The 20,077-nt window shown below is 43.2% G+C and overlaps 1 protein-coding gene across 3 annotated transcripts in view; it reads right to left on the bottom strand.

Moving 5' to 3' along the window:
- The window catches only part of SEMA3D (semaphorin 3D), a 293,106-nt gene that overhangs the window by 120,240 nt on the left and 152,789 nt on the right, over positions 1 to 20,077 (bottom strand). For all 3 annotated transcript variants that reach the window (XM_063926929.1, XM_063926930.1, XM_063926931.1), the window contains exons 4-6: positions 19,193 to 19,255; positions 16,650 to 16,769; positions 15,691 to 15,784 (exon numbers count right to left, since the gene is read on the bottom strand). In XM_063926929.1, coding sequence (XP_063782999.1) covers positions 15,691 to 15,784; positions 16,650 to 16,769; positions 19,193 to 19,255 — 277 coding nt within the window. The remainder of the gene's footprint in view (positions 1 to 15,690; positions 15,785 to 16,649; positions 16,770 to 19,192; positions 19,256 to 20,077) is intronic.

The raw sequence follows: 20,077 nt of genomic DNA, 5'->3' as shown, positions 1-20,077 counted from the left end.
GCATTGAGCTGTCATTTAGGGCACAGGACTGTACATGATTGACATTCCGATTGTATGTATAATATTTACTTTAGAATATTGTAAAACTAGTTTTATAATAAATTTGTAATATTGTCTATACTTGGTATTTGCGCTTTTGTACCAAATATGCTAAATGTTTACTTTCTCACAGTCAAAGCTGGCCCTAACCAATATGATGTCCTAGGCAAGATTTTGGCTGGTGCCCCCTAGTACCACGCTAGTTCCGCCTCTGACCCTATACCCCTTTCCCAGCACCAGCAACCCTTACCCATAGCAGTCCTTATCTTGGTGTTCATACCCCTTACAGTTTAAATAGGAACAGTGCACACAGCCCAAAAAGTGGCGTGTTCTTGCTGGCAAGGGGCATGGCCACACAATAGTACCCCCAATTCAAATTATGCAACATAGTGCTGCAACTTTATTCACATTTTGTCATGGGATAGTGTCCCTAATTCATGTTACATCACATAGTAGGACCACTTTACCTTATATACATTACTCCTCACAGTAGTGCCCCTTATATACACTTTACATCCCACTGAATTGCTCCTTATTCACATTACACCACACCATATTGCTCTTTAGTCACATTAGACCACACAGTAGTGCCCTTTCTATACGTTACGCCACACAGTAGAGCACCTTATACACATAATGCCACACATTATTAATGCCCTTATACACATAATGACACACATAATGTCCCTTACACATATGCCACACATTATTGGTGCCCTAACACACATAAGGACACACATAGTGCCCCTTACACATTTGCTGCACATTATTAATGCATTTATACACATGACACGCATAATGCCCCTTACATATATGCCGAACACTATTGCACAACCAACCCACTCACACGGCCGCTAACACTGTGACCTCTGCCTCTGCTTGGATACAGATGTGTCCTCATACATCTTGCCTCAATGCGCCATGCAGCAGGAGATGCCTGCTGTGAGTCAGCTGGCAGCTCTGCTAATGTCAGGCACCTTTTTTGATGACAATGTGTATTATTTGCATTGCTATGTGGCTAGGATGCACAAGCAGCTTCTGCTGATTAAAAGGATATGTGGCATGCCCATATTCTGTGTGCGACTGTGGCTTTATCTGCATACGAAATACTACACACCGAATATAGGCATGCCGCATATCATTTTAATCAGCAGAAGCTGCTTGTGTCCCTCCCTAGTCATACCAAATGCCCTAGGCATTTGCCTAGTTTGCCTACACCTAGGGCCGGCTCTGCTCAAAGTCCTATGCTCTGTATTAGGTGCAGCATACTAAATATATAAATTTTTTTGTTGTACCATTTAGGTATTGTCTATTGTCTCTATGTTTATATTAGTATGCTGCATGTTGCCACATTAGTAAAAATTCACAAACATCACTTGACATAAAACAATGCCCGCATATTTAGATAGTAATGACCTCAAAACAATTTCCATATGCTAGGTGCACCATCTCAGTGGCGTCATAAGGGAGGTACGGGGGGTGCGGCCCTCACCCTGGTGTCACCCTTCAATGGGGTGACACCAAAATGAGCCGCGCACTCACACCCACACCCTCAACCGATCCACTGACATGAGCAGGTCCGCGCACCGCGGCTGCGACCACACAACCTCCTCCCTGGCACCAAGCGGCAACGCAGCATACAGGCCCGCACACCCGCCAGCACTACACCGCAGCAGCCAGTTCCGGGCTCCATAGACAGAGCCGGCATTCAGAATGGCAGCTCTGGCGACCGCAATCGGGGCTCCGATCGGGCTGGTCAGTATGCAGCCAGCAGCGGTGGCAGGGTGTATGTGTGTGGACAGGTGAGGGGGGGCCCGTGGTCCACCAGCCGCATCCGCCCTCTATGAGCATCCATCAGAACGGCTGGCTGCGGCCCTGCAGGTTGCTTGCAGAGAGCTCTATCAGTCAGCCACCATTGAGTCTGTGACATCCATGCAGGGAAGCAAGCTGCTGTCAACATCCAAGTCAGCAGTAAAGTGAGTAAGTTTGTTTTCTGGCTATGGGGGGAGGGGCCTGGACTGCGAGGTGGACATGAGGGGACCGCTATGAGGTGGACATGAGGGGACCTGGGGTGCTATGTGGTGGACAGGGCCGGTTCTACACCTTGTGGCGCCCAGTGCGAAATTTTCCACTGCCCCCTCCCCCTGCGGCAAAACAGTGTGCGCCAGTGGCAAGCGACAAATATAGGGGCATGGCTTCATAGGGGAGGGGCGTGGCCACAGTTATGCCCCCAGTAGCTGTGCCCCCAGATTTGCCTCAAGTAGTTGTGCACCCCAGTTGTTTTGCCCCTGTAGCTGTGCCCCCTGTAACTATGCCCCCAGTAGATTTGCCCCAGTAGTTGTGCCCCCTATAGCTATGCCCCCAGTAGATTTGCCCCAGTAGTTGTGCCCTGTCGCTGTGCCCCCAGTAGTTGGGCCCCCTGTAGCTATGTATGTGTTTGTGCCACCCACTTCTGTCGCTTTGCTTAGTCATCCAGCGACCTCGGTGCAACCTTTTGGCCTAAACTGGATTAAAATAATATTGTGAGGTGTTCAAAATACAGGTTGAGTATCCCTTATCCAAAATGCTTGGGACCAGAGGAATTATGGATATCGGATTTTTCCGTATTTTGGAGTAATTGCATACCATAATGAGATATTATGGTGATGGGACCAAAATCTAAGCACAGAATGCATTTATGTTTCATATACACCTTATACACACAGCCTGAATGTAATTTTAGCCAATATTTTTTATAACTTTGTGCATTAAACAAAGTGTGTGTACATTCACACAATTCATTTATGTTTCATATACACCTTATGCACACAGCCTGAAGGTCATTTAATACAATAGTTTTAATAACTTTTAGTATTAAACAAAGTTTGTGTACATTGAGCCATCAAAAACAAAAGTTTCACTATCTCAGTCTCACTCAAAAAAGTCCGTATTTCGGAATATTCCGTATTTCGGAATATTTGGATATGGGATACTCAACCTGTAGATGGAAATTAGTGGAAAAAAATGTTATTGAGGTTATTAATACTATAGGGACAACCAAAACCTGAAAAATGGGCAGGCGCACATCTCTACTAAGTATTCCGTCTGGTGTGCAGCAGGAGGAGGTCCATGGGTGGGTGGGGGGTGACACCATGAGTTACCACACCGGGTGACACCAACCCTAGTGACGCCTCTGCACCATCTAAACCTCTTTCCACCCTTATTTAGTTTGTTATCCTGCAACGTATCCTTGGTGGTATCTGCCAGTGTTCTTATTAGGAAAATACTATATTTGCTAATTGGTTTAAACACAACATAACTACTCTCTTGATTTGATCTGGTGTTTAAGCTCTTCTGTGGTTCAGCTAGTTTTGGAATTGGAAAACGTTTAACATGCTATTCATTTAAAATTGTTCTGTAGCCCTCTGAGCTGAATTACTTTTAGTTTGCCAGGACTTTCATACTTGATTTTATGTTAGACATTTTAGAAGTGTTATGCACCATCCAAATAAAATCTGAGTAACGTTTTGGAGAACTACACTTACTAAGATGTGGTAAATAAAATGAGAAAGTGGTTTTTGATTTATCTTTAAAACAGAGTACTAAGCAAAGGTACAAATGGCACACTGTTTTACATTTATGTTTTAGTCTTTAAATGTTAAAACTATATTTATATATTTTTATATTTTTTTTTTAGTTTTTGCTTTGCTACATGCATCATGTTATGCAGTTCTGCAAAAGCCACACAAAAATGACTGAGTAAGCATGTGGTAAATTCTATCTAATTAGCATAATTGCTCTGTAAGATACCACAAATCCTCAGTTTATAGTTGGATTTTTGTTGGAACTCAATAGCATACATAGGCCTTTTTAAATGATGCAGTATCCGGTAGAGATGAGCGCCTGAAATTTTTCGGGTTTTGTGTTTTGGTTTTGGGTTCGGTTCCGCGGCCGTGTTTTGGGTTCGAACGCGTTTTGGCAAAACCTCACCGAATTTTTTTTGTCGGATTCGGGTGTGTTTTGGATTCGGGTGTTTTTTTCCAAAAACACTAAAAAACAGCTTAAATCATAGAATTTGGGGGTCATTTTGATCCCAAAGTATTATTAACCTCAAAAACCATAATTTACACTCATTTTCAGTCTATTCTGAATACCTCACAATATTATTTTTAGTCCTAAAATTTGCACCGAGGTCGCTGTGTGAGTAAGATAAGCGACCCTAGTGGCCGACACAAACACCGGGCCCATCTAGGAGTGGCACTGCAGTGTCACGCAGGATGTCCCTTCCAAAAAACCCTCCCCAAACAGCACATGACGCAAAGAAAAAAAGAGGCGCAATGAGGTAGCTGTGTGAGTAAGATTAGCGACCCTAGTGGCCGACACAAACACCGGGCCCATCTAGGAGTGGCACTGTAGTGTCACGCAGGATGGCCCTTCCAAAAAACCCTCCCCAAACAGCACATGACGCAAAGAAAAAAAGAGGCGCAATGAGGTAGCTGTGTGAGTAAGATTAGCGACCCTAGTGGCCGACACAAACACCGGGCCCATCTAGGAGTGGCACTGCAGTGTCACGCAGGATGGCCCTTCCAAAAAACCCTCCCCAAACAGCACATGACGCAAAGAAAAAAAGAGGCGCAATGAGGTAGCTGTGTGAGTAAGATTAGCGACCCTAGTGGCCGACACAAACACCGGGCACATCTAGGAGTGGCACTGCAGTGTCACGCAGGATGTCCCTTCCAAAAAACCCTCCCCAAACAGCACATGACGCAAAGAAAAAAAGAGGCGCAATGAGGTAGCTGACTGTGTGAGTAAGATTAGCGACCCTAGTGGCCGACACAAACACCGGGCCCATCTAGGAGTGGCACTGCAGTGTCACGCAGGATGTCCCTTCCAAAAAACCCTCCCCAAACAGCACATGACGCAAAGAAAAAAAGAGGCGCAATGAGGTAGCTGTGTGAGTAAGATTAGCGACCCTAGTGGCCGACACAAACACCGGGCCCATCTAGGAGTGGCACTGCAGTGTCACGCAGGATGGCCCTTCCAAAAAACCCTCCCCAAACAGCACATGACGCAAAGAAAAAAAGAGGCGCAATGAGGTAGCTGTGTGAGTAAGATTAGCGACCCTAGTGGCCGACACAAACACCGGGCACATCTAGGAGTGGCACTGCAGTGTCACGCAGGATGTCCCTTCCAAAAAACCCTCCCCAAACAGCACATGACGCAAAGAAAAAAAGAGGCGCAATGAGGTAGCTGATGGTGTGAGTAAGATTAGCGACCCTAGTGGCCGACACAAACACCGGGCCCATCTAGGAGTGGCACTGCAGTGTCACGCAGGATGTCCCTTCCAAAAAACCCTCCCCAAACAGCACATGACGCAAAGAAAAAAAGAGGCGCAATGAGGTAGCTGACTGTGTGAGTAAGATTAGCGACCCTAGTGGCCGACACAAACACCGGGCCCATCTAGGAGTGGCACTGCAGTGTCACGCAGGATGTCCCTTCCAAAAAACCCTCCCCAAACAGCACATGACGCAAAGAAAAAAAGAGGCGCAATGAGGTAGCTGACTGTGTGAGTAAGATTAGCGACCCTAGTGGCCGACACAAACACCGGGCCCATCTAGGAGTGGCACTGCAGTGTCACGCAGGATGTCCCTTCCAAAAAACCCTCCCCAATCAGCACATTATGCAAAGAAAAAGAAAAGAAAAAAGAGGTGCAAGATGGAATTGTCCTTGGGCCCTCCCACCCACCCTTATGTTGTATAAACAAAACAGGACATGCACACTTTAACCAACCCATCATTTCAGTGACAGGGTCTGCCACACGACTGTGACTGATATGACGGGTTGGTTTGGACCCCCCCCCAAAAAAGAAGCAATTAATCTCTCCTTGCACAAACTGGCTCTACAGAGGCAAGATGTCCACCTCATCTTCACCCTCCGATATATCACCGTGTACATCCCCCTCCTCACAGATTATCAATTCGTCCCCACTGGAATCCACCATCTCAGCTCCCTGTGTACTTTGTGGAGGCAATTGCTGCTGGTCAATGTCTCCGCGGAGGAATTGATTATAATTCATTTTAATGAACATCATCTTCTCCACATTTTCTGGATGTAACCTCGTACGCCGATTGCTGACAAGGTGAGCGGCGGCACTAAACACTCTTTCGGAGTACACACTTGTGGGAGGGCAACTTAGGTAGAATAAAGCCAGTTTGTGCAAGGGCCTCCAAATTGCCTCTTTTTCCTGCCAGTATAAGTACGGACTGTGTGACGTGCCTACTTGGATGCGGTCACTCATATAATCCTCCACCATTCTATCAATGTTGAGAGAATCATATGCAGTGACAGTAGACGACATGTCCGTAATCGTTGTCAGGTCCTTCAGTCCGGACCAGATGTCAGCATCAGCAGTCGCTCCAGACTGCCCTGCATCACCGCCAGCGGGTGGGCTCGGAATTCTGAGCCTTTTCCTCGCACCCCCAGTTGCGGGAGAATGTGAAGGAGGAGATGTTGACAGGTCGCGTTCCGCTTGACTTGACAATTTTGTCACCAGCAGGTCTTTCAACCCCAGCAGACCTGTGTCTGCCGGAAAGAGAGATCCAAGGTAGGCTTTAAATCTAGGATCGAGCACGGTGGCCAAAATGTAGTGCTCTGATTTCAACAGATTGACCACCCGTGAATCCTTGTTAAGCGAATTAAGGGCTGCATCCACAAGTCCCACATGCCTAGCGGAATCGCTCCCTTTTAGCTCCTTCTTCAATGCCTCCAGCTTCTTCTGCAAAAGCCTGATGAGGGGAATGACCTGACTCAGGCTGGCAGTGTCTGAACTGACTTCACGTGTGGCAAGTTCAAAGGGCATCAGAACCTTGCACAACGTTGAAATCATTCTCCACTGCACTTGAGACAGGTGCATTCCACCTACTATATCGTGCTCAATTGTATAGGCTTGAATGGCCTTTTGCTGCTCCTCCAACCTCTGAAGCATATAGAGGGTTGAATTCCACCTCGTTACCACTTCTTGCTTCAGATGATGGCAGGGCAGGTTCAGTAGTTTTTGGTGGTGCTCCAGTCTTCTGTACGTGGTGCCTGTACGCCGAAAGTGTCCCGCAATTTTTCTGGCCACCGACAGCATCTCTTGCACGCCCCTGTCGTTTTTTAAAAAATTCTGCACCACCAAATTCAAGGTATGTGCAAAACATGGGACGTGCTGGAATTTGCCCATATTTAATGCACACACAATATTGCTGGCGTTGTCCGATGCCACAAATCCACAGGAGAGTCCAATTGGGGTAAGCCATTCCGCGATGATCTTCCTCAGTTGCCGTAAGAGGTTTTCAGCTGTGTGCGTATTCTGGAAAGCGGTGATACAAAGCGTAGCCTGCCTAGGAAAGAGTTGGCGTTTGCGAGATGCTGCTACTGGTGCCGCCGCTGCTGTTCTTGCGGCGGGAGTCCATACATCTACCCAGTGGGCTGTCACAGTCATATAGTCCTGACCCTGCCCTGCTCCACTTGTCCACATGTCCGTGGTTAAGTGGACATTGGGTACAACTGCATTTTTTAGGACACTGGTGAGTCTTTTTCTGACGTCCATGTACATTCTCGGTATCGCCTGCCTAGAGAAGTGGAACCTAGATGGTATTTGGTAACGGGGGCACACTGCCTCAATAAATTGTCTAGTTCCCTGTGAACTAACGGCGGATACCGGACGCACGTCTAACACCAACATAGTTGTCAAGGACTCAGTTATCCGCTTTGCAGTAGGATGACTGCTGTGATATTTCATCTTCCTCGCAAAGGACTGTTGAACAGTCAATTGCTTACTGGAAGTAGTACAAGTGGGCTTACGACTTCCCCTCTGGGATGACCATCGACTCCCAGCGGCAACAACAGCAGCGCCAGCAGCAGTAGGCGTTACACGCAAGGATGCATCGGAGGAATCCCAGGCAGGAGAGGACTCGTCAGAATTGCCAGTGACATGGCCTGCAGGACTATTGGCATTCCTGGGGAAGGAGGAAATTGACACTGAGGGAGTTGGTGGGGTGGTTTGCGTGAGCTTGGTTACAAGAGGAAGGGATTTACTGGTCAGTGGACTGCTTCCGCTGTCACCCAAAGTTTTTGAACTTGTCACTGACTTATGATGAATGCGCTGCAGGTGACGTATAAGGGAGGATGTTCCGAGGTGGTTAACGTCCTTACCCCTACTTATTACAGCTTGACAAAGGGAACACACGGCTTGACACCTGTTGTCCGCATTTCTGGTGAAATACCTCCACACCGAAGAGCTGATTTTTTTGGTATTTTCACCTGGCATGTCAACGGCCATATTCCTCCCACGGACAACAGGTGTCTCCCCGGGTGCCTGACTTAAACAAACCACCTCACCATCAGAATCCTCCTGGTCAATTTCCTCCCCAGCGCCAGCAACACCCATATCCTCCTCATCCTGGTGTACTTCAACACTGACATCTTCAATCTGACTATCAGGAACTGGACTGCGGGTGCTCCTTCCAGCACTTGCAGGGGGCGTGCAAATGGTGGAAGGCGCATGCTCTTCACGTCCAGTGTTGGGAAGGTCAGGCATCGCAACCGACACAATTGGACTCTCCTTGTGGATTTGGGATTTCAAAGAACGCACAGTTCTTTGCGGTGCTTTTGCCAGCTTGAGTCTTTTCAGTTTTCTAGCGAGAGGCTGAGTGCTTCCATCCTCATGTGAAGCTGAACCACTAGCCATGAACATAGGCCAGGGCCTCAGCCGTTCCTTGCCACTCCGTGTGGTAAATGGCATATTGGCAAGTTTACGCTTCTCCTCCGACAATTTTATTTTAGGTTTTGGAGTCCTTTTTTTACTGATATTTGGTGTTTTGGTTTTGACATGCTCTGTACTATGCCATTGGGCATCGGCCTTGGCAGACGACGTTGCTGGCATTTCATCGTCTCGGCCATGACTAGTGGCAGCAGCTTCAGCACGAGGTGGAAGTGGATCTTGATCTTTCCCTAATTTTGGAACCTCAACATTTTTGTTCTCCATATTTTAATAGGCACAACTAAAAGGCACCTCAGGTAAACAATGGAGATGGATGGATTGGATACTAGTATACAATTATGGACGGGCTGCCGAGTGCCGACACAGAGGTAGCCACAGCCGTGAACTACCGCACTGTACTGTGTCTGCTGCTAATATATAGACTGGTTGATAAAGAGATAGTATACTCGTAACTAGTATGTATGTATAAAGAAAGAAAAAAAACCACGGTTAGGTGGTATATACAATTATGGACGGGCTGCCGAGTGCCGACACAGAGGTAGCCACAGCCGTGAACTACCGCACTGTACTGTGTCTGCTGCTAATATATAGACTGGTTGATAAAGAGATAGTATACTCGTAACTAGTATGTATGTATAAAGAAAGAAAAAAAAAACCACGGTTAGGTGGTATATACAATTATGGACGGGCTGCCGAGTGCCGACACAGAGGTAGCCACAGCCGTGAACTACTGTACTGTGTCTGCTGCTAATATATAGACTGGTTGATAAAGAGATAGTATACTCGTAACTAGTATGTATGTATAAAGAAAGAAAAAAAAACCACGGTTAGGTGGTATATACAATTATGGACGGGCTGCCGAGTGCCGACACAGAGGTAGCCACAGCCGTGAACTACCGCACTGTACTGTGTCTGCTGCTAATATATAGACTGGTTGATAAAGAGATAGTATACTCGTAACTAGTATGTATGTATAAAGAAAGAAAAAAAAACCACGGTTAGGTGGTATATACAATTATGGACGGGCTGCCGAGTGCCGACACAGAGGTAGCCACAGCCGTGAACTACCGCACTGTACTGTGTCTGCTGCTAATATATAGACTGGTTGATAAAGAGATAGTATACTCGTAACTAGTATGTATGTATAAAGAAAGAAAAAAAAACCACGGTTAGGTGGTATATACAATTATGGATGGGCTGCCGAGTGCCGACACAGAGGTAGCCACAGCCGTGAACTACCGCACTGTACTGTGTCTGCTGCTAATATATAGACTGGTTGATAAAGAGATAGTATACTCGTAACTAGTATGTATGTATAAAGAAAGAAAAAAAAACCACGGTTAGGTGGTATATACAATTATGGACGGGCTGCCGAGTGCCGACACAGAGGTAGCCACAGCCGTGAACTACCGCACTGTACTGTGTCTGCTGCTAATATATAGACTGGTTGATAAAGAGATAGTATACTCGTAACTAGTATGTATGTATAAAGAAAGAAAAAAAAAACCACGGTTAGGTCACTGGTATATACAATTATGGACGGGCTGCCGAGTGCCGACACAGAGGTAGCCACAGCCGTGAACTACCGCACTGTACTGTGTCTGCTGCTAATATAGACTGGTTGATAAAGAGATAGTATACTACTAATATTATATACTGGTGGTCAGGTCACTGGTCACTAGTCACACTGGCAGTGGCACTCCTGCAGCAAAAGTGTGCACTGTTTAATTTTAATATAATATTATGTACTCCTGGCTCCTGCTATAACCTATAACTGGCACTGCAGTAGTGCTCCCCAGTCTCCCCCACAATTATAAGCTGTGTGAGCTGAGCAGTCAGACAGATATATAATATATATAGATGATGCAGCACACTGGCCTGAGCCTGAGCAGTGCACACAGATATGGTATGTGACTGACTGAGTCACTGTGTGTATCGCTTTTTTCAGGCAGAGAACGGATATATTAAATAAACTGCACTGTGTGTCTGGTGGTCACTCACTATATAATATATTATGTACTCCTGGCTCCTGCTATAACCTATAACTGGCACTGCAGTAGTGCTCCCCAGTCTCCCCCACAATTATAAGCTGTGTGAGCTGAGCAGTCAGACAGATATATATAATATTATATATAGATAATAGATGATGCAGCACACTGGCCTGAGCCTGAGCAGTGCACACAGATATGGTATGTGACTGAGTCACTGTGTGCTGTGTATCGCTTTTTTCAGGCAGAGAACGGATTATAAATAAAAGTGGTGGTCACTGGTCACTATCAGCAAAACTCTGCACTGTACACTACTGAGTACTCCTAATGCTCCCCAAAATTAGTAAATCAAGTGTCTCTCTAATCTATTCTAATTCTAAACGGAGAGGACGCCAGCCACGTCCTCTCCCTATCAATCTCAATGCACGTGTGAAAATGGCGGCGACGCGCGGCTCCTTATATAGAATCCGAGTCTCGCGATAGAATCCGAGCCTCGCGAGAATCCGACAGCGTCATGATGACGTTCGGGCGCGCTCGGGTTAACCGAGCAAGGCGGGAAGATCCGAGTCGCTCGGACCCGTGAAAAAAAACATGAAGTTCTGGCGGGTTCGGATTCAGAGAAACCGAACCCGCTCATCTCTAGTATCCGGTACTCAAAATCTATTGGAAACCAACTCATAAAGTGAAATATTTATTGAAAACTTCCATAGCAATGGTGTGGAGAACATCCCTATTAAAAGAAGGTTAAAGTCTTGGCTTCTCCTATATACTTATTTTGGCAGTAGAGATTGAGTCTTAGGAATATATAAAACATTTGGCTTTTCCTTGTTCTTTAATTTTTTCATTCATATTAAATATTTTTGTCCTTGCTTGTACTTATAATTGATTTTTCAAATGGAAGATGACCATTGAGCATACAATATGAGCCAAATTGCTTATTAACTGGATTATGATGTTGAGGTAATTTATGGAGTACTGTATCAACAGCTAAGTAATGGTGCAAACTCTTACAAGCATGGGTGGAAGATGGTAAGGTCTGGCCCCATAGGAAAATTTGGAGGAGGACCTACCAATTCCAGTTCACCAACCTGATGGCCTTCATTCTGATCTTCTTCAGACAAAAAGCTATTATGCTTTTTCTGACTACAGTTTATTTAAAGTTAGAAGATCCAATAGCTTTTCATATCATACCTATCAGAAATAGTCTATATAAACAACTATAAACTATAAAGAAATAACTGAGGAGGCATGTGGTTCACAATTTACATCCAGTATTAAGTAGGGGGCTTTTGTTTTCACATGTGTCAGTGAATAACGTAGTATTTTAATTTATCTCTTTCTTATGGTGTGTAAACACGGTGAGATCTTTGCTATGCCCGATTTTCACTTTGAAATTTCCCCTGAACTCCCCGGAGCCCAGCACCACCGATTGTGACTAACTTTTCTTGAGATATGGACTATGTGTGCTTACGATTTTGGCTTATGTGAGATTTTGTCTTATGTGAGATTTAATTGACATGTGAGATGAACTAGATAGTACACCGATCTAGCAAGGATTGACTTTCCTGCACAGTCTATCTTTTCTTGCGATACTGACCTGGTGGGACCGCGCATCGGGATCGAATTGGGATCGCAAGTGGCATAACACCTTGCGATTTGCACTAACTTTTCTTGCGATTTTGACTATATAGTCAAAATCGAAAGAAAAAATCTCACCGTGTGTACACACCTTAAGATTGTCAAAACGAATAATTTCACTTTGTACCATACTATTAAATGTCATTGTAGGCCGACAAACATGCACTTATTTGAGCAGACATATCCTAGCTGTAGGTTAGATCATTTGAATATTCCTCACTATTAAAATATGAAAAATGTTTCTGTTCTGAACATTAATATACTAACATTAATGCACAACAAATACAAGCTACAATAATATGACAGCTCAAAATACTGTGGATAATCTGTGTGCTATAAAATGCAGGAAAAGGGAGAGTAAAAGGCGTCCTCATACCAAAGAATGGATTGAGGCAAAATCTGAGTAGTGGTATGGCAATGTAATAAGAGGCAAAATTGAGGGGATCATTGGAAAAGAGAAACATGCAAGGCACAAGCCCCTTTTCAACTAGATATGTCTTCAAATATAATACCAGGGATTTGTATGCTGGTGAGAAATAGGTACATGCCACTATTTTAGAAGTTAGTTGAATAGATGCTAGATGGCAAAAGCTACTTGATGGCAGCAAATATTCAAAATCCATGTAGATGTGGCATGTGCCTCTTTTCCACTAAGCTCCCTCAATTGTATGTATTAGTGTTTGGTGAAGGTATTTTGCCTTAGCATTTGTGGAGCACATTACCTACAAGTGATCACCATGTTATACTCCATCTTTGGTGTGCGCTCGTGTGTTCAACAACCAAAGGCGTGCGTATATCATAGAGTGACTTCACAACCCAGTGGGGTATATCTATCTTATAAAATAGACCCTGTCCTTACAAAATGTTCTATATGAAGATAATGTACTGTAGGCTGAAACAGATACAAAATAGGAGGAAAAAATAGTCCTGTTCAAGTTCATTGCACAGATCATCATAACACCAGTCATCTTTAGAGAGAATTGAAGTCAGGTTCTTTGAGTTATGTGGTAATTTTAAAAAAATTTGGAATTTTTATTTTAGAAATGTGTATTTCTGTCAGTGAGGCAGGGATGTGCTGCTGTCAGTGAGGCAGTGATGTGCTGCTGTCAGTGAGGCAGGGATGTGCTGCTGTCAGTGAGGCAGGGATGTGCTGCTGTCTGTGAGGCAGTAATGTGCTGCTGTCTGTGAGGTAGGGATGTGCTGCTGCCAGTGAGGCAGAGATGTACTGCTGTCATTAAAAAAACACAAATTTATATATACTGTACACACTATGGGGTATATTCAATTATGGTCGGATCCATTCCAACATACATTTGTCGGAATGGATCCAACAACCCCTATTCAATCCCATCTCAATTCCACTTTTAAAAAAGTCGAAGTGAGATGAGACCTGTGAGCAGAGGAGAGGGGGGGAGACCAGCGGGGAGAGCCGCGGGCAGATGGAGGAGAGCAGCGCTACAGCAGCGCTGCAGAAAGATGCCTCACAGCCGCCAGACCTCACGGCAGTGTCCACCCGGCTCCAGCAAGCGTGATCTCACTTGCTAGAGCCGGGTGGACTCTGCCGTGAGTGGCGCGGCTGTGACACATCCTCCTGGGGGAGAGCCACGGGCAGACAGGGGAGAGCAGCACTACAGCACAGCGCTGCTCTCCCCTGTCTGCCCGCGGCTCTCTCCCATCTCCCCACGGCTCTCCCCCCTCTCCTCCTGTAAGGTCCCTCATCTCAGTCCAACATTTTTTTTATGTTGGACTGAGATGGTCGGAAATGGGGGCCAAATCCTATAGAATTTGGCCCCGTTTCCCTCAAAAGTACAGTATGTGAATCGGCAGCTATACCACAAGTCGAATTCCCCGACTTGTCGAATAAAAACTGCTTGGATTGAATAGGTCGAATTCGACCTTAAAAAGTCGGAAACTGCTGCCTTTTTCGACAGACGACAGCTTTTGACCCTAATTGAACATACCCCTATATCTATCTATCTATCTATCTATCTATCTATCTATATATATATATAAAATATACAAAATATATACTGTGTGTGTATATATATATATATATAATACTGTATAAACAGACAATAGCCAGCACTACACTATTTCTGCTTACTGTTTGATATGTCTATATGTATGCAGGTGGAGGGGCAAGCATTTACATTCCTGTCCACTGTTTACATTTATACAGCTGTCATTGTCATAAACAATTTATTTACTATTTCTGAATGCTTGTTGATTTAGAAATGGCAGTGCTGGGTGGAAGCCAGCTATCAGTTTATTAAAGACTGAAGGAAACATGTTACACATAGCCAGTCATTAAAATACATCATGTCATAGTACTAATATGGTGTGATAGCTATAGTGGATCCTCTGGATCCAGGGTGGCCCACATCGAACACCCATCATCCATGTTTAGTACTTACCACTCCACATTCCCATGTTGGTGCTGCAGCAGCAGAACAAATATGCTGGAAAATGGTGCAGTGGCACCAGATAGAAGTCTCTGGTAACAAAGCATGGGCAAAATACCAGAGACTACTGAACCACAGAGAGGAGGGAGAATGTACGAAACCTACACACGGTCCACCTCCTCTCTTAAACTGCCCGTATATGGAGCCTTTCAATAATAGAAGACAACGGGGTTTATTTAATAAGCGTAGAGTTCTAACGCCCATCACTTATGATCATATTTATGCCCAAATTTTAAATGGACAATGCTTTTACTTAATGTGTCTTTACTAGTAAAATCATTGCCCTTTTAAATTTCGGTCATAAACAAAATCAGAAGTGCCAGGTTTTAGAACGTGACAGTCAGTAAATAAACCCCAAACACAGCTATATAAGTAAACTATTTATACAAACTTTGATTTACTATAGTTTCCTTTTCCAAGTTAAACATATCAGTCTAACAAATAGCAGATTGAAATTGAAAATAAAAACCCTCTGCAGAACAGTTTTAAGACTTTTTGTTATCATTTGTTTTTGTATTTTTCCATTCATGCTAAAAACACACAGTGTAAATTATGGAACAGGAATGTGTACAGCAATCACCTGCGTATTATTTACTTACAAAGTGCTGTAATATCCACTAACCTCAGCTGTTCTTAAAAATAAGAAAAGGTAGACTTTACCCATGACACTGCCATCCATCATCTCTTTCATGTGTTTCTATAAGAGGCACATTCTTTGTCTTGTCATGATGGGAAACTGCATGCATGTGAATGGAATTATTGTCTTTAGGTTTCTGAACAGAATAACTGTTTCAATGTTTCTGGCCTCTCTGAGTCTTACCTGTCATTATGGAGGCAAAAGGCGGTTGAGGATCAAAGGGGCACTTCAACCTTCCCGATTCCAGGTTTTGCAGGTCAAATTTAAATACTGTTTCCTGCAAGGAAAGATCAAGAATTACAGTAAGAGAATGATTCTATGTGAGTGATGGTCTCTATTACAGACACAATTCACATGGCGGACTAATATATCAATCAATTGTATCCTCTTAACTACTGGCAATAGGGTTTTCTTTAGACCGCATTTAGGAAAAACAGTAAAAAGCTTAATTTATATTTGTTATCAAATGGTGTGCTACATTCACTTTATGCAGCTAAACTTTAAGTACAGCATACTTTTTCTATATTATACTGTCATTTTCTGGGTCCAAACAAAAAGCTATATCTATCTATCTATCTATCTATCTATCTATATATATATATATATATATATATATATATATTACACAGTTGAAGACAATATAGGACACGTACAGGGTAAATAAACACTGACATAAGTGTCAGGGTGGCAGACAACCATGGGATTAGGTGCTGTTGAGGATGGTTTAAGATATATATATATATATATATATATGTATATATATATATATATATATAGAGAGAGAGAGAGAGAGAGAGAGAGAGAGATATGGAAGTTTGCACGGACAACTCTTGGAAATAAAAAACTGAATTGCAGGCTCAAGTGAAAAGCATATGGGCACATGGTTTAAAATGTCATCACCTTATCAATCTTCTTTATTATTATTTTTCTTCTTCAGAAATCCTTAAGAAGTATTATTTTTACTAAAGACTGAGATTTACACATCTGAAAGGTGTGAACAAATTTGCTGTTTTTTGTGCAAACATTCAACTTTATGATTCATCATTTGTCAGATCATTATTTTTTGCTGCAATATTTCATGAAGAAAGGTGATAGCTGATGAATCTCAATGTTATGGCATGTTAACAGCCGTAAGACATTACCTCTTTGGGGCTTCCAACTTCAATATACCCACAGAGAGGGTGGAAAGCTCCAGTTCCACATGTATATACATGAGTCTTATTGTAGTGATGAAGGACTTTAATGAAATTTGCACATTCAGCCTAAAATAAAGAGAGATAGGTTTATAAAAACACCTACATGTAAGTATACAGTCTGGAGAGCACATTACTGTATAATAAACCTTTGAATTGTGCTATACTGCGTTCTTCATAGTTGAATATTTCTGTTAACCAGTGATTTCCCAAGACAGTCACATAGACACATAACTATAAGTTGTGAATCATATACTGTGGGTATTTTATTAACACATATTCAATAGTGCTGGAACATCTGTTGCACATCTCACAGCTATTATATGGTATGCTTTGTAAAATTATTTAGCAGCGGAATCTTTGGGTATGGAACATATTTTGCTATTATTACTTCATAATAAGAAATACTTTTGTGGACGTGTCCTTTTCCATAGTTATCAAATCTGAGTTAAATGCACAAACCGTACATAGCCTGCAATCAGGAGAGTGGGAGTGGGCGCTTTAACATCGTACAGACTGAAGTGGTATCTAAAACTGTTCTTTTTAAATCCTTTTCACAATGCTAAATATTTATTTATTTCAGTGCACTATTCATGTACAGATCTCGTTCATAATTATATTTATTAGTTACTAAAAATCACAATTTAAAAAAAATAATAATAATAATCCTATCCAATTTACTGCCCCTTGATTTATGTTCTCTAAAGCAACACTCAGCCTATTGCAATACAGGACAAACACAATGCTTGAATTTGCCTTCTAAATGAATGCCCCTCTAAAACATTGTACATACACTCACTGGAACTTTGCCAATGACTGCCAGTCATAGGTTATTACATTTCCCACATAGTTTCATGTGTGGTAATCTTTTCTTGGAGAGAAATGAAACAATAATAATGAAACGATAGCATCCTCTACCTGCCCCCCAATAAAATAATAGAAATCTGTCTGTGGTGGAATTGTGTGGTGAAGAAGAAGAAGAAAATGTCACCTATACTCTGATCTGCTTGATACCTTTACGTCAGAGGTTCCCAAACGCGATCCTCAAGGCATCCCAATGGTCCACTTTTTAAATGTATCCATGCTCAGCCACAGGTGACTTAATTAGCACCTCAGTCAATTTGATTTAACCATCTGTGCTGAGCCATGAATATAGCTAAAACCTGGACTGTTGGGGTTCCTTGAGGACCTCGTTTGGGAACCTCTGCTTTACGGTCTGAGTGGAAGAGCCTCTTCCGCTCAGATATTACTATTCCTAGCAGTGTTAAGGTTGCCCCCTCCCCTGAACATCCCATTCACACAATTCCACCCTAAAAAAATAGTTCAGTTTTTGGTTAAGTTATTGTTTACAGCTGCTATCTCAGGGAGGATAAAAAAAATCATTGTACCAAGCGATCCCTAAAGGGGGGTACTCACGCAGCGATATTCTAAGCAATCTGACTAGATTGCTTAGAATTTGAGCATTATCACTCCGTGTGTACCCCCTACAGTGATAGCGATGCGCAGCCCCGCGCATCGCTATCGCTGGTGCTAGATTGGCCTGCATGCAGGCCAATCTAGCGGGTCGCTCACTTCACCCGCTGGGTGAAATGAGCGCACCCCCCGTCTGGCCCCGCTCGCTCAGCACACATCTCTTCCTCATCGGCCTGTCTATATGGGCCTTAAGACAGAACATTGGGAACTGATTAATGCAGATTTTTTTTTTTTTAACAGATGCACAACTATATATCATATTTAAATTATATTTATTTCATGTGCAGTTTGTTCAGTGAGAGTAAAACTTGTTAAATGACCTTTAGATTTAAATGAATTAAGTTAATGCATTTGTTTTAAACTGTACCCTAAAACTTGGCATCTAATACCTTTATCATTTTTATTAGTACATAGTTACATTATATTGTATGCTTTGCTATGGCACAAGAAGAAAAACAGCAAAAAAAATAAAATAAATAAGTAAGTAATGTTTATGTTATATCTTAGTTATATTGCATCAGCATATTGTGCTTTCCAAAGAAGAGTTATCTGGATACAGGTACAGGCTAATGCAAAAGATAGCTAAGGTTTGTGCTGAAATAATTACTACTGTATTACAGTATTTACCTTCTAGTATTTGCCAAAATAGCAATATGTGTATATAACACTGATAGAATGAAATAACAGTATGTTATCTGCTGTAAATATTGATTTTTTTTTTTAATGTCCCCTCATGTAAGAAAGTACTGCAAATAGGTTACACCTCAGTGCATTGTAAGGTAAATACCTTTATTTATGATAGTCTACTTTCCAGCAGGTTTTACTTGGACAAATTCCACTGAGTACAGGTAAGCAGATAACCACACAGAACGCTATTTGTTATGTGTTATTGCACTGCATGATGACTATGTGCTGATACACATTATAATACAAAGGTAACTGCTTTCCTTAAACAATAATCATATTAGCTTGAAGTACTAGATACACACAGTAGTGATAATGACTAGTAATACACTCACGTCTGTATCTTTCCCAGCGAGTTTGCAAAATTCCAGTCTTTCTTTAGGTGCCGGCCAGTGAATCTGAAAACATAGACATTGTATATGTCAAAAAATACACGCATCTTTAAAATTTCGTTATCAATGTTAATTTTCCAAATAATTACAAACATAAAATATGGATTTCAGTTCTGTTTTGTAGTTTACCATAGGGACGTTAATGCATGGTCTATCTTGTGAAATACAACTGTCTAATAACACAGAGCCTGATTCAATACGCAATGCCGATGTTTATGCAGTTGAGTGATTATAGGCTGCATGCGTTGCGCTCGCAATGCGCATGTGCCAAGGTACCTCTGCAGAGTCGATCACAGTGAGGATTTCTTCACAGAGTGATTGACAGTTAGGGAACATTTGGGGGCTGTGACGGAGTGGTGACAAAAACGCAGGTGTGTTGTGACTATTTTCGTGGCGTGTCAGCCTACAGCTGTAATTTAAAACACAGAAAATATAGCACCAGCGTCTAAGTGCCCACTGCCATTCTGCATAACCATAGAGTTACCCAGAAGGTTGGCTAGTGGAGTGAGCTCCTCTGCGTATGTGTACACAGATGCTGATATCTGCAAAGCCCCCAATGGGAGTCTCAATCCAGTTCCAGGTGGCAGCCAGTGGCGGATTTAGCGGGGGGCGATTAGGGCGAACGCCCCCCCTACACATACCGGCACCAGGATGGAGGCCGGGTCCCGCCGCGGCGTTGGGAACGAGGTGGAGAGCGGTGCAGCGCGGCGGGGGAAGGGGAGAGAGAGAGAGCGTCCTCACGCGCATACAGCGGCTGAGCGGCCTCTGTTCTGACCACGCCCCCTCCTTCCTGTACGCGCGTCAGGACGCTCTCTATCTCTCCCCGTC

Source organism: Pseudophryne corroboree, chromosome 6, assembly GCF_028390025.1.
Source record: "Pseudophryne corroboree isolate aPseCor3 chromosome 6, aPseCor3.hap2, whole genome shotgun sequence".
Classification (NCBI taxonomy): domain Eukaryota; kingdom Metazoa; phylum Chordata; class Amphibia; order Anura; family Myobatrachidae; genus Pseudophryne; species Pseudophryne corroboree.
Note: the sequence above shows the minus strand (reverse complement) of the source record. Positions and strands in the feature narration are given on the sequence as shown.